General features: G+C 38.9%; 1 protein-coding gene across 2 annotated transcripts in view; it reads right to left on the reverse strand.

The window, feature by feature from the left end:
- Positions 1-357: 357 nt before the first annotated feature.
- DEK (DEK proto-oncogene) overlaps positions 358-13,722 on the reverse strand; it is a 34,130-nt gene continuing 20,765 nt past the window's right edge. For both annotated transcript variants that reach the window (XM_065585088.1, XM_005302871.5), the window contains 5 exons: positions 9,954-10,142; positions 5,386-5,521; positions 4,737-4,891; positions 3,295-3,363; positions 358-2,247 (listed from right to left, as the gene is read on the reverse strand). In XM_065585088.1, the coding sequence (XP_065441160.1) occupies positions 2,236-2,247; positions 3,295-3,363; positions 4,737-4,891; positions 5,386-5,521; positions 9,954-10,142 (561 nt within the window). In that variant the 3' untranslated portion in view covers positions 358-2,235. The remainder of the gene's footprint in view (positions 2,248-3,294; positions 3,364-4,736; positions 4,892-5,385; positions 5,522-9,953; positions 10,143-13,722) is intronic.

Consider the following 13,722-nt stretch of genomic DNA (forward strand, 5'->3'; position numbering starts at 1 on the left):
CAACTAAGGTGGTGACTTGGCCATGAGTGTTATACATAAGGTTTAGAAGTACAATTTAAAAATAACCTATTGTAGTACTACCCAAGGACAAAACAAGATTCAGTGACTAGTAACTTACTGCTTTACCAGGATTTTGAAATTGTCTGAATGCCTTTGTTAAAGCTCGTAAGATTGTTCAAAGCAATTGCACAAGGGTCATTTATTGTAGTCATATTTTGATAGCAGGACATTATGGCACCGCTAAAGCAGAGAAACCTTTTCCAGAGTTTTGAATAGCTTCCTCTAGATGACTAGGTATACATCTGAGGCTGTAAAATTTTAACTGTACAGGTAAGTGAATATCAAAATTGATCTAAGTTTTTCTGAAAGACATTTATTGAGTACAAAACTGAAACATTCAGCCTTTTTTTTTAAAAAAAAAAGAAGGATTACATGCAAAGACGTCAAAGGTAAAGGTTCATTAACATCATGACTGGCTGAACATTCAGAATTTAAATTCTGACTCCTAATTTTGCAAATATAGAATACTAAATTTTAAAAATGTTTTGCTCTTGAATACTGGAGTCATTACAGGATTTGTTTTTCATAGCATTGATAGCAATACTTTGTTTGGCCTCTATAATAGCACAAAAGTATATGGTGCACAAAAACAATTTACATGAAAATTTCCACTTTGAACCAAAAGCAGTTGGCCAAAGTTTGAGATGTGATTCCAGAGTGGTAGCCTGTATCAGCAAAAACAACAAGGAGTCCTTGTGGCACTTTAGAGACTAACAAATTTATCTGGGCATAAGCCTTTGTGGGCTAAAACCCACTTCATCGGCTGTATGGAGTGGAACATACAGTAGGGAGGTATAAATACATAGCATATGAAAAGATAACTCTCTCCACTCCTTGAGAATGGCCTACTTCCAACTTAAATTGAATTGGTTCATTGGCACTGACCCCCCACTTGGTAAGGCAACTCCCATCTTTTCATATTCTGTGTATTTCTACCTCTCTACTGTATGTTCCACTCCATGCATCTGATGAAGTCGGTTTTAGCCCACAAAAGCTTATGCCCAAATAAATTTGTTAGTCTCTAAAGTGCCACAAGGACTTAAAAAAAAAAAAAAAAAAAAAAAAAAAACCAGAGGAGTACCATAGACCATATTTAAGCTCAGATTTAGAAAAGCATTCCGATTTGGAATAGCACTTAATCATTTACTTAAGTACTGTCCTGCTTGGGCTCCTAAATTTGGGGCATGATTTTCAGTTGTTAAGCCTGCAGGTGTTCATCACTTTAGGCACCTACTTCTGAAAGCTTTGGCCATAGAGTCCAAATTAGTATTATCAAGTCAGTTACTTTTTTCCCTTATCGCCTTCACTTTGAACTTTATTAATGTATTAGGTCAAGCCATTGGAACAAATACATCTGTAGCCTTTTATATAAAGTTAAACACTGAAAAGCTTAAGTATAAAATTACAGGTGAATCTTCCTTACAAGGCAAGATTAGACAAACAGTAAAACTTCAACTCTTTTGTATAAACTTTTATGGCGCTTCCCACTTTTCATCCCAGCATCACTGCTGAACACTGACATGTCATAAGTCTTAAGATAACTAGAGATTTAAAAAACTGATTTGCACAACAGAAATCTCCAATAACTTTATATACAGAGTCTTTAAAAGTACAAAAATAATATCTGCCAATTAGTTACCATGCTTTGATGGTTCTCAGTGCACACATGCAAGACAGTAATGTAGATTGAGTATTCTGAATTTATAGCATGTAAATCAGAATATAAACACTAGCATGAGTGATTTTCAGAATGATATGTATTCAATATTTGTATAACCCAATACTGCAATATTCCAGACAATCTCTGCATGTATGTGCAAACACTTAGACAACCTTTATCCTACTTGATTCTTAAAAAAAATTTATGCAAGGTATTAAAGCACATTAAAAGCTATGATGTCTTAATGAATCTACTACTACAAAGCAATTCAAAATGTACAAAACTATAAAAAGGGAACATTTATTGCCATGCACAAAAAAATGTAAGCAAGTTAACTAAAACCTGCATCAAATGCAATTATTAAAAAGGTACACAAAGCAATTTACACTGATACTCTGTCCGCAGAATCAGCACTGACTAAACATAATCACAAATATTCTTTTTGCTGGTGTCTATCATCTTCAAATCCATGGGACGATAAGTCAGCAGTTTTCATTTCCTCCAGTCAAATTAGATCATGAAATCAACTGAAATGAGACAGTTTCTCCTTTAGCCTTAATCAATTCCACACCAGTCTAATATTAAGATAAAGGCTGTTCAAGAACATGCACAAAAATGCTAGTTAAGAAATGATTATGCTCTTCTCTCAACCATCCCATTTACATGGAAGTGCCACCACAAATAAAATTCTTCAGTGCCATCTTGTGATAGGATATTCCACTGTGTTTTAGCTGGCATACATGACTGAGGTGTATGCATTATTTTGATTCATCTGTAATTTGGATTAGAGGGTTTGAATCTCTTATTTCACTTACAATTTTTCTGCATTCTTATTAACGGAAGTACTGATTCCCTTACTTCATCCCATTTTTATTTTAGGGAGAAACAAAATGAATGCACTTGAAATTATTCTTAAGCATTACTAGCTATGGACTAGATCGTGAGCTCTGCATTAAGGGTGGCATATTGCTTTAGCAGCTAAAGAAAGCAAAATTGCAATTCAGGGAGTCAGTTTCCTTCCTGTTTCCACTACTGCTGTGGGGCGGGAGTATGGGGTCTATATCAGATGCAGTATACTCTTCAAGACAGCATCATAACTCTCCCCACACAGCTGCATGGAGAGGGGACGTGAGGCTTGTGTTCTCTCCTGTGATGCAAGTAGCCAGTGCTTTGCATCCCTAAATTGCTGTGTAGCCTAGGCCACGATTTGGCCCTTTCGGATCTGTGTATTATTAATTATGCTAGTTAGATTAATAGAGGCCAGAGTAGTTTTACTATTTTAGTTCTTCCTCAGTAGTAACTCATATTTCCTAAAGATAAAGAAATTATTGAATCCACATGTGAGTGAAGTTCAGGTTTGACTGTTAAGAAAAAAAACAACAGACTGTACCAGCTTTTAGATGAAGAGCACATAGGGCAAAGATCCAGCTCTTGAATCAAGGTTGGCCTGAAAAATGTTTTTGGTCACTTCCCATACTAAAAACCAAGCTTTTTGAAACTCATACTATATAGTGTCCCAACCTCTGATAGATGTTTAAAAAAATACCATTGACTTTTTTCAGATAAGTTTTTACCTCTTTAACTGTCTTTTTGATGAAATCTTTCCTTTCAGACAAGTCATAACTGGGATAACTTTCATATACCTAAAGCAAACAATACAAAAGAGCTAGTGTGAGTGAGAAGTCTGTTACTTTTAGAACATATTAGCTTCATTATTTTAGTGCAGAATTGTATAAATCCAAATGTAAGCTGTACAATGTCATTTGAAGTGTCAAGCCTTTTATTTCCCACATTTTGCCTAAACTCAGTTTTTGAAAGTTTGTGTAGCAGTTTTTAATCACAACAGGGGTTACAGTTTTCATATTAATAAAGCACAATGTGTGGGTGACACAATACCCTGGGTCAAGCAACTCAGGCTGTTTTCCAGTGGGTGTGTTGTATCCTCTAGATCAGTAGTTCTCAACCTTTTCTCTTTGTAGACCCCCAAGAAACTTTGAATAGAGATGCAGACCCCTATTGTCATATTATATACATTTTACACACACACACACACACACACACACACACACACACACACAGCGCGCGCTGAAGTCTGTTCAGTCAGTTTTCAGTCTAAGTCTTTCATGGACCACACATTGAGAACCACTGCTTTAAGCTGTCAGCTGCATTCCCCATAAGTATGAAAGATACTAAAAGAACAAAGACCAGGTCCACAGTAAATACAGTTTTGGGTCCTTTAAATCAAGGACATAGTGCTGTTATTAAAAACAGATACTGTTTTAACACCATCAGTAGTCAAATTGTGGGGAAAAATAATCACTAAACTGGCAAATAATGGATTTTTCGACTTGCTGGCAATTCTGAAAAATTGAAAAAAGTTTCGTTTCAGGTCAGCTGAAAACAAAATTTTGGGCAAGTCAAAAAATACTTTGACTCAATTTTTTTGTTTTATTTTGGGTATTTTGACAAAAAGCAACAAGGACTAAATTCACAAAAGGGCCAGGGGCGGGACAGGTGAGACTGAGGGGAAAGAGGCACCCTCTGTTAACCGATAGCACCCTGAATTTTTCCTTGAGGCTTTCCAGTCAAGTGCTGACAAGATTCAATGCAGCCTAGTTCAAGATCAAAGTCTTAAGTAGTACAGCTTTAGACATTCACACATTTCTTTGAGTGTAATTAGTATACGAAATATTTCTATTTACACACAATACATTTACAATTTACAAAACAAAATGAGGCATATCAAAGTTAGTTTATAAATAGGCTTACATGCTTTAAACCATGGGGTACAGAACCCCTCAGGGGGTTGTGAGGTTATTACATAGGGGGGTCGCGAGCTGTCAGCCTCCGCCCCACACCATGCTTCACCTCCAGCATTTAAAATAGTGTTAAATATAAAAAAGTGTTTTTAATTTATAAGGGGTCACACTCAGAGGCTTGCTGTGTGAAAGGGGTCACCAGTACAAAGGTTTGAGAACCACTGCTTTAAATAAAGCTGTAGAATTATTATACATACCTCTTTGCAAATCTGTTTCATTGTTACTTCCTCCAAATTTGCATTGGCCAATAACTTCTTGACAGTTTCCTTAAGATCTTCATCTGTAGGTGGTTTCTTCAACTTTTTAATTAAAGGTTCGTCATCTGAACTATCCTCAGATTCACTTTCTAAATCTGGAAGATTTACTTTATTAGAATTCAAATGTTTGACATCTCCCTGCTGCTTCCTTCCTCCAGAAAAAAAAACACGGGACAGTCATCTCCCACAGAACACCATATGCCTCCACCCTGTTCCACATTATTCCTTGACAGTCTGCCAGATCATGTTTTGCTGATTTAGTTTTAAACACTTTGTTTATAAAATACCATCTAGTATTAATTTCTACCCTAACCCAGAGTACTGCAATTCAGCTTCTCCCATCAATCAGGCTGAAGAATGGCTGCAGACCAGATGACAAGATTCTGTTAAACAACTCTACAGGTCCTGTTAAAGACCTTGCCAAGGCCCCCCAGTAGAGAGGGGGTCTCATCCTGATATTAGCGAAACAAACTTGTGATTTCTACATCAGAGAAGCAGTAAAAAGTATGCAATGTTTTGCTGGACAGTTAACCTTAAGACTCCTCTTCTAAATTAAGCAACACAGTGAAAACAAGACTAAAACCTTTACCTTTTTTCGAACTGTTCTGATTCTTCTTTGTAGTGCTGCTATCTGCTTTCTTGACATTAGCACTTTTCACAGCTTTCTTGTTTTTCGAAGTCATCTTTTGCTTAGGTTTTTCTTTTTTAGATGCTTTCTTAGGTTGCTGTAGGAGGGAAAAGAATGGATTGAATCCTGACTTCTAGCACAACAGCTCTCACTCCCCACCAATATGCTACATGGGTGCGAGAAACATGTAATTGCAAACTGAATTATTACATTCAGATGTGAAATACTGGCAACTTATAGCTATGTACCATAGTTGATGGTAGTGAGGAAAATGCATAGGTACTGTGAAGTTAATCTGGACTCTTCAAGATTAGATTTTAATTTTGCATAAACTCTGGAGCTCAAACCAAGATAATCAAATTCTTGACTGTTTTAACAAACAGCTAGAACTTTTTCTAGCCTTATGGGTGATTGTACTAAGTATCTCCATTCATAATTATGTCTGATGCTACTAGAGAGCATAGGCCTGGTTAAAGTGCAATTCTACTCTGAAAAGGGACTACAATGGCAGAGGGTTCAATGGTTATTGTAACCTGAATTTATCTGTGAAGCAAGATGCATTTTCTAACAGCCAATCCTACAAACATACCCAGGAGTCATTCCACCTTAGAAAATCATGAAAGCTACATTTTTCCTGCTCACACAGCATCACCAGTAATAAAGCTTTTGCCAGCAAAATTTCAACCCCCCATACCTGGACAACCGCATTAGTCTTAAACAAGATGGTATGGGTGTAATGGAGGATCTGATTTGATATACAAAATATTTTATTGGTGACAAATCACCAGAAGGAAAAAATCCTGATTACATTTGTAGGTCTGGCAGTTAAAGTGTGACATATGGGATCAGTTCACAATAAATGATAGACACTGGGATTAAACGTGCCTTTTTTAATAATTTTAGAGTAGAATTACACTTAGTACAATAGTGTCCCATCAATGAATATTCCAAAGCAGATTCTATTTTTCCTATAAGTAGTGACTATCCTTTAAGACAAAGCAAGAAGTATGCATAATTGCTCCAGTCTGCCAAAAATAAGCAGAGGTGTTGCACTTAGAAAGCAACCCACGACTAACAGAATGCCAACTCCTATCCCTTCCACAAGGTTATACTTACCTTCCTTTTACTTTGTCAGTTTTATCATCCCAAAACTTTAGTCAATTCCTTTTAGAGGAGCACCAATACCTGAATGCTATGTCATCTGAATTCTAGAACACCCTAGGCACCATCTGCCCTACAACAGACTCCTTGAGAGTCTGATTAAAACTAAACAAGCAAACCATGGTATTCGATAAACAATTTAGTTTTAGTTTCCATCCTTGCCCACAATACTGCAACTTAGCATCCCTTCTCCCTTCAATCAGGCAGAAGTATGGCTGCATGGCCTCTATTATACATGGGTGAATTTTTACTAGTAGAAGTGAACTACATTAATGAATGCACACAACTGGCTCAGTTATGATGCTTTAAAAATAGACAAACTACAACATGTTTGCTGAAGTCAAAATCAACTGAGTGAATAGAAGATACACGATACACAAACTAGATGTGTTTGCTTTCTTTACACAAGTTAAAGATGTATTTAGGTCTACAGGATCAGAGTCTGTTTTACGGCCAGCCCTAGAAACTTCCTCTGGAAGTTACTGAGACAAGCATGGAACCCCACAACACTGTTTAGCATCAAATGATACTGCAAAAAGAAATAAGAACTTGGGAATTTCTCAAAGTCAAAAAGGTTAAGCATGTGCTGAAGTCCTGTAAATTGTAACTAGTAAATAGTGCAAAACAATTTGACATGAAAAAAACCAAACTGAATTTTGACTCGCATTACCAGTAACTACTTTCATTTACACCTGTGCAACCCATAAAACTTCGTTAATTGTGTTGGTCCCCCAGTCAGACTAGAATCCAGCTCACTGCTTCAGAGCTGTTGGCTTTGCAGAGGCAACAGAAGCACTGAGAACTTTGTCACTGCAGTCAGCAGGAAATACACACAGATCATATCCTTAAGTGGTTATTTTTCAAACTAGAATGCTTTGGTGTTTTAAGTGTTTGGCTACAGAGCAAGGTTAGAAGTTTAAATGGAACTCAGTCTGCCTTATAACGTATTGGAAGCGTTCTTTCCTCAGAATCTCGATTGTTTTCTAGAAATTGTCTTTGAATCCTGATAATTCTAAGAAGCTGTCTTTTTGGAATCTCAATCAAGAGAAGTATGCAGGTGTCTCCATCTGTCCCAACCACTCCTCACCTATGACTCCAACAGTTAGGCTATTCTGCTCTCTGTTGAGCTAACTAAATGAGGGCCATCTAGCTAGTTTTTATTGTGCTGTTAAGCACACAGCAAAAACAAACACAAAAAACAACCCACATTTTTTGTTGTTTTAAATATATAGGCAGTTTTTTTCCTACCTTTTGCCACAACTGAGCTAGAGAGACATCCAGTTTCAGTTGTCAATAAGCTTCTATTCCAAGCAGGTTCATCATTTCAATTTATTTTCAGTAACTTCATACATTTATAGCCTCATTCATCTATAGATTGTGAAAATTTACAATCAACTTGAAGATCAAACTAAGTGTCTGACTTCTCACTGTTTGGACAACTCTGGTTTGAATCTCATGGAATTTGGGGTAACTTGGATCTGGTCTACATTATGAAAGTATGTCGGTATAACATTGCTCAGGGGTGTGAAAAATCCAGGTACACCGATCTAACCCCCAGTGTAGACAGCCTGTCGGGGAGGTGGATTACCTGTGCTGACAGGAGAACCCCCCTGTCAGCATTTTAAATGTACACAAGCCCTTGGTTTGATGAAACTTCTCCTTTAAGACCCTCAATCAGGAGAGTTGCCCATGCAGGGCATAAGAGGTAGAATGTTTTAAGAGCAGAGTAGTTTTTCCATGAGCTAATCAAGTTTCCTTTGAAGTTCTCTAACATAATCCCTCGGAGGTGGGTCTGTAAACACTCCTTAGGAGTGTCAGCCATCTAAAAGTTTTCAGGTTTTGTCTGACAGCTCAGAAGGAACAGAGGGTTTAACTCCTACCTCTTGAAGAAAGGCAAAAAACTGAGGTGAGTGGGGCTTACCTATCTTTTATAGGCAGCTGAGCTCTCGGAAAAAGGATTTCTAAAGACTCCTGCCACAGAGAGCCAGATTCCTCTCCTCACAGCAGAAAGACTGTACTGGTGAACAGATGAACAAAATATAAAATTAGCTTTTAATACTCTAGCCCTCTCAACTCACCAGCTGGGAGTACCACCAAAAAAATGGCAAGTTAAGAATTAAGAATGTGTGGTTCCAATCTTGTTTTATGGAGAATGGTGGTGGAATATCATTTCCCATTTTATGACATTTTCATTTTGAAGTTATATGAATTTGCCTTCCAACAAAAAGTTTTCATGATTAACTACCTTCCATAGCTCAGACAATTCAAATATATGGCCTACCACACTTGTAAATCATAAATTTGGGTCAGTAGTGGCTGAAGTTCTATCATCCCCTGTAGTTCAGTGGCTTATATGAAATGCTGGTCTCAGTCCTGTAATTAGTGAATTGGTGTCCACATCACAAAACCCATAGCCATAACTGCCAGTAATAAATGATCTCATCTAAGAAATCAAGATGTCAAAGGATACAAAGCCTGAAGTCTCTTCACTGGTATACTGTAGGGTTGAGTCAATGTGAAGATGCTTGTATTGCCACTCCACATTTTGTACCTTTTCTGAGAATAGGTGGAAGAAAGGGATGAGGGGAAGCTCAAGCTGTGAATGTATGAGGAAAAATGCTAGTGTTTGAAGAAAACAATTATGTTTATGGAAAACTAAGGTTCTGAAAAGAATAAACAAAAGAGTAGAAAATTGAGTGTAGTGGGACTATCACCTTTTGAAATTTTGAAGAAAACCATTTAAGGTTGCTTAGTTTTGTACTAAAATATTTCAGGGACCACTACAGAACTACACAAGAATCTGGGAATTGATGTCCCAAGACCAATGCTAGATAGGTAGGAGTGACTTTACTTACTGAATTCTACAATGCTTACTTCAACTGTAGCTCACTAACAGTAATCCCCAGTCAAAAAGCAATGGTGTTTCCACTAGAAACGTCACCAGGAGAAACAAGAAAGGCAACGCTTAAATTTCTACCCTGGGCCGCACTGCTTGTTAGAGTCATCACATGCAGCAACCGATTTTACAAGACCCACATAAGCATCTGAGATCAGAACCAGGTCCTCTGATTTCTGTTTCTTCATCCCTCAAAGTTTTAGTTCTTGGATCACACCATATTTCTGACAGTGGAAGAAGTCAGCTTTTCCTGACATATAGTACCTTATGAACTTTTGTCTCAAGTTGTCCATATGGGAAGCAATCCTTTCAATTAACTATAGCTTACTTTCCACCTTAAAAAAACAAAGCCACCACCAAAACATTAACACGATATTGAAACCCCCTGCCAGTAATGTAACCAGTTAGTTACAAACTAAGCAAGACAAACTCATTAATTTTTTCTTGAAAAAGGAAGTTTTGTTATATTTACCTCCTCTTCACTCTCTTTATCTTCTTCAGAAGATTCAGCCTTCTCTTTCTTTTCATCCTCCTCCTCACTACTAGATTCATCCGACAAAATCTCAGGACATTTGGTGCGTTTTACTTTTCGTGCAGTTCCTGAGCTACTGCGTTCTTTTTTGCCGCCTTTGCTGGGAGTTTTTTTGGACTTTGGCAATGGCTGTTTAAGATAAAAGTATGGGTTAAAAAAGTAATAAAATTTAATTCAAATTTTTTAAATTTCCATTTCTGTCAAGTCATATGAATCAAGAATAAGCAAAGCTAGAGCCACCACTGACCCATAAAATGTAAAAGGATGTGCTTTTGGCAACCCCAGATGCCCGTTACCAGGTACCATCATTTTAAAGTGAACAGTTTACACTACTTAAAAAAATTCAAGGGATTGGTTTTATTTAAGTTCATGACAAAACCACAATTTAGAGCATAATGAAACACAATTACATTAAAATTGTAGCCACATAGTTGTCGGTGCCTGTGGTTTGGGGGAATCAGGTGGACACTGAATTTATAGTTTGTTGTGTCTATTTCCTCCCTGTCCCCCCCAAAAAAGACGGTCATTCATTGTGGATGAACATCTTGCCCTCCAATCACTTCAACCCATTATCTCAAAAATGGACTCAAGTTAAATTTTCAGTTTTAAAAAGCTGAGACTCTTAATCTTAAGTATTGCTCCATTATTTAGAAATACAACATTTTTGACAAGGACACCCTGGATTCTTCCAGAGTCTCCACCCCTACTAAAATGTCTAGATGGCTATGGTCTAATTTTTTTCTGCCAATCATATTAAAAAAATGCTACATCTTTTTCTTGCCAATAGAGACATTACCAAGCATACTTGCTCATTCTGGAGATAAGAAAGGTATATACTGTACTGTATTTTCTTATAAATTGGCATTAAAGACTGCCTCTCCCTTTGAGTCACAAAAATAACAGAGAACCCTGTAAGTTAAATGCTATCAGCAGAACGCTAACACTGACAACATTTTCCAGACTTGAAGAAGAGCTCTGTGTAAGCTCAAAACCTTGTCTCTCGCACTAACAGGAGTTGGTCCAATGCAAAATTACCACCTCACCTGACTTGTCTCTTTAAGTGCTCATATAAGGATTCTTGAAAACCAGAGATGAACATTTTCAGTAGATGGTCCCCTAATTGTACAATTCTCCCTCTGGCAGTCTGGTCAGCATTTAATAGCTTTCAGAGCATTGTGTAATCCTCATTTTTAGACAGAGCTTTGCCTGATAGGTTTAGGTTGGGGTGGGCAAACTACAGCCCGCAGACTGGATCCGGCCCATCAGGGCTTTGGATCCGGCCCACGGGATTGCCACCCCAGTGTGGCCGCGGGGCTAAGGCAGGCTCCCTGCCTGCCCTGACCATGCGCTGCAGCCAGCACCACAATCCTGTGGCCCCGGGGGGAGGACGGGGGGGGAGGAGGAGGCGGCGGCGGCGGGGGCAGAGGGCTCCACGTGCTGCCCTCGCCTGCAGGCATCGCCCCCTAGAGATCCCATTGGCTGGGAGCTGGGAACAGGGAACCGCAGCCAATGGGAGCTTCAGGGGAGGTACCCGCAGGTGAGGGCAGCACGCGGAGTCTCTCCCCCCTCCCCCCCCAGGGGCCACAGGGACATGGTGCTGGCCGCTTCCGGGAGCAGCGCGAGGCCAGGGCAGGCAGGGAGCCTGCCTTAGCCCCACTGCCACCCCGGAGCCGCTCAAGGTAAGCGGCGCCAGGCTGGAGACTGCACCCCAAACTCCCGCATCCCAACTCTGAGCCCCCTGCTGAACCCCTCCTGCACCCCAACCCCCTGCCCTGAGCCCCTGCCGCACCCTGTATCCCTCCCTGCACCCCAACCCCCTGCCCTGAGCCCCCTTGTACACCCTGCACCTCTCCTGTGCCCCAATCCCTTGCCCTGAGTCCCTTCCTGCACACCGCACCTCCTCCAGCACCCCAACCCCCTGCCCCAGCCCTACATTCATGGCCCTGCATGCAATTTCTCTATCCAGATGTGTCCCTCAGGCCAAAAACTTTGCCCACCCCTGTTTAGGTAAACATTTGTATTCCGTAAGAATGGGTTACTGTTGCTGCCTAACATGAACGGTTTTAGAGCTTACGTTTGGTGAAGCTACTTTGATGGGTGTTGCTGTAAATTATTTTACCACCTACACATTTCTCCAAATATGTCCATCCAATAATCTATGTTAGTGTTTCTCAACCAGGGATACGTGTACCCATGGGGGTATGCTGAAGTCTTCCAGGGGATACATCAACTCATCTAGATATTTGCCTAGTTTTACAACAGGCTACATGAAAAGCACTACTGAAGTCAGTACAAACTAAAATTTCATACAGAAAATGACTTGTTTGTACTGCTTTACATTCTATATCTGTTTCTCAACCTGGGGGTCATGATTTATTTTATAATTATATAGTAAAAATGAGAAAGTAAGCAATTTTTCAGTAATAGTGTGCTGTGACACTTTTGTATTTTTATGTCTGATTTTGTAAACCAGTAGCTTTTAAGTAAGGTGAAACTTGGGGGTATGCAAGACATATCAGCCTCCTGAAAGGGGTACAGTAGTCTGGAAAGGTTGAGAACCACTGATCTACATTGTAGAATCACATGCAAACAGCAGTATGTGTTGGCTATATAATGGAAGTTCCTCAAGTTGGACAAAACTCCAGATACATATTCCTCCCCTTGCAAACTGAGGCAAAGTTAATTTAATTCCTCAGCCATAATTCTACAAAAGCCCAACTTCAATTATTGTTGAATTTTTGTTCTCACTGTTAAGACTAACACCAAACTTCACAATGCCTGCCAACACAATGACACAAACCAGCTCATTTAACAGGTGATTATGTGTGTAGAAATATGTCAACAGGGGAGGGGAAGAATTTTGATCTCCGTTAATATGCAGACCTCTAAAGTTAAGCATTATGAGGCTGAAAGTACACAGTAAATTTTAGTGATGTCTGCTTCATTTTAGATTAACCTCTTCAATGTGTCAAAAGACACTTGTCTTTGAAGACTATGAACGTGGTCATTTAAAGTTTATTAGGAAGAGCTCCATATTTTCTGCTTTAAATAACAAATATCTCTGTATGGGGCACTCAAGTATTCTCTCCTTATTTAATTTGTAATCCCTCCTAGTGTGGTTCTACCCTGGAAAAGCAACTTTGAAAATGGCATTGGGGCATTCCATGTTTCTTTTAAAAGCCTTCAGTGTAACTGCACAAAAGTAATTCAAAGCAGATTTTTTTAATTATTATTCTTACTGGAGATGATGCACAAGAAGGAAAGAACCTAGACTGACTTGTAGGTCTGGAAGCTGTTAGAAGATGGTTTAATTTGCTCAGTTTATGAAGAAGAGTGGAAAACTATTGACAAACAAACATTAACTCCCCAGTGAAGATAACTTTCCAGGATAGAACAACACTTCAATAAGTTAACTGTTGACAGAAATGGAACCGTCTGGGTTGCTTCTCAAACAAACAAACAAAAAAAAAGCAGCAGAGAGAGAGATTCCTTATTCACTTCTGTATAAGACTTCACATTTGTAGCAATTATGATAAAAGGAATTTTGATAAGCAATGACAGCCTTTGACTATTTCTGTATTGCTTAGGTTAAAAAAAAAGTAAGGTGGAATAACAGGAGGCTAATTAAAGTATTTTGTGCAGCTGGTTTTAGTGCATTGTTACACACTCCAGTTCCAATAGAGCCGTGATCTGGTGATCCCCCCTTCCC

The sequence above is a fragment of the Chrysemys picta genome, chromosome 2 (genome assembly GCF_011386835.1).
Source record: "Chrysemys picta bellii isolate R12L10 chromosome 2, ASM1138683v2, whole genome shotgun sequence".
Classification (NCBI taxonomy): Eukaryota; Metazoa; Chordata; order Testudines; family Emydidae; genus Chrysemys; species Chrysemys picta.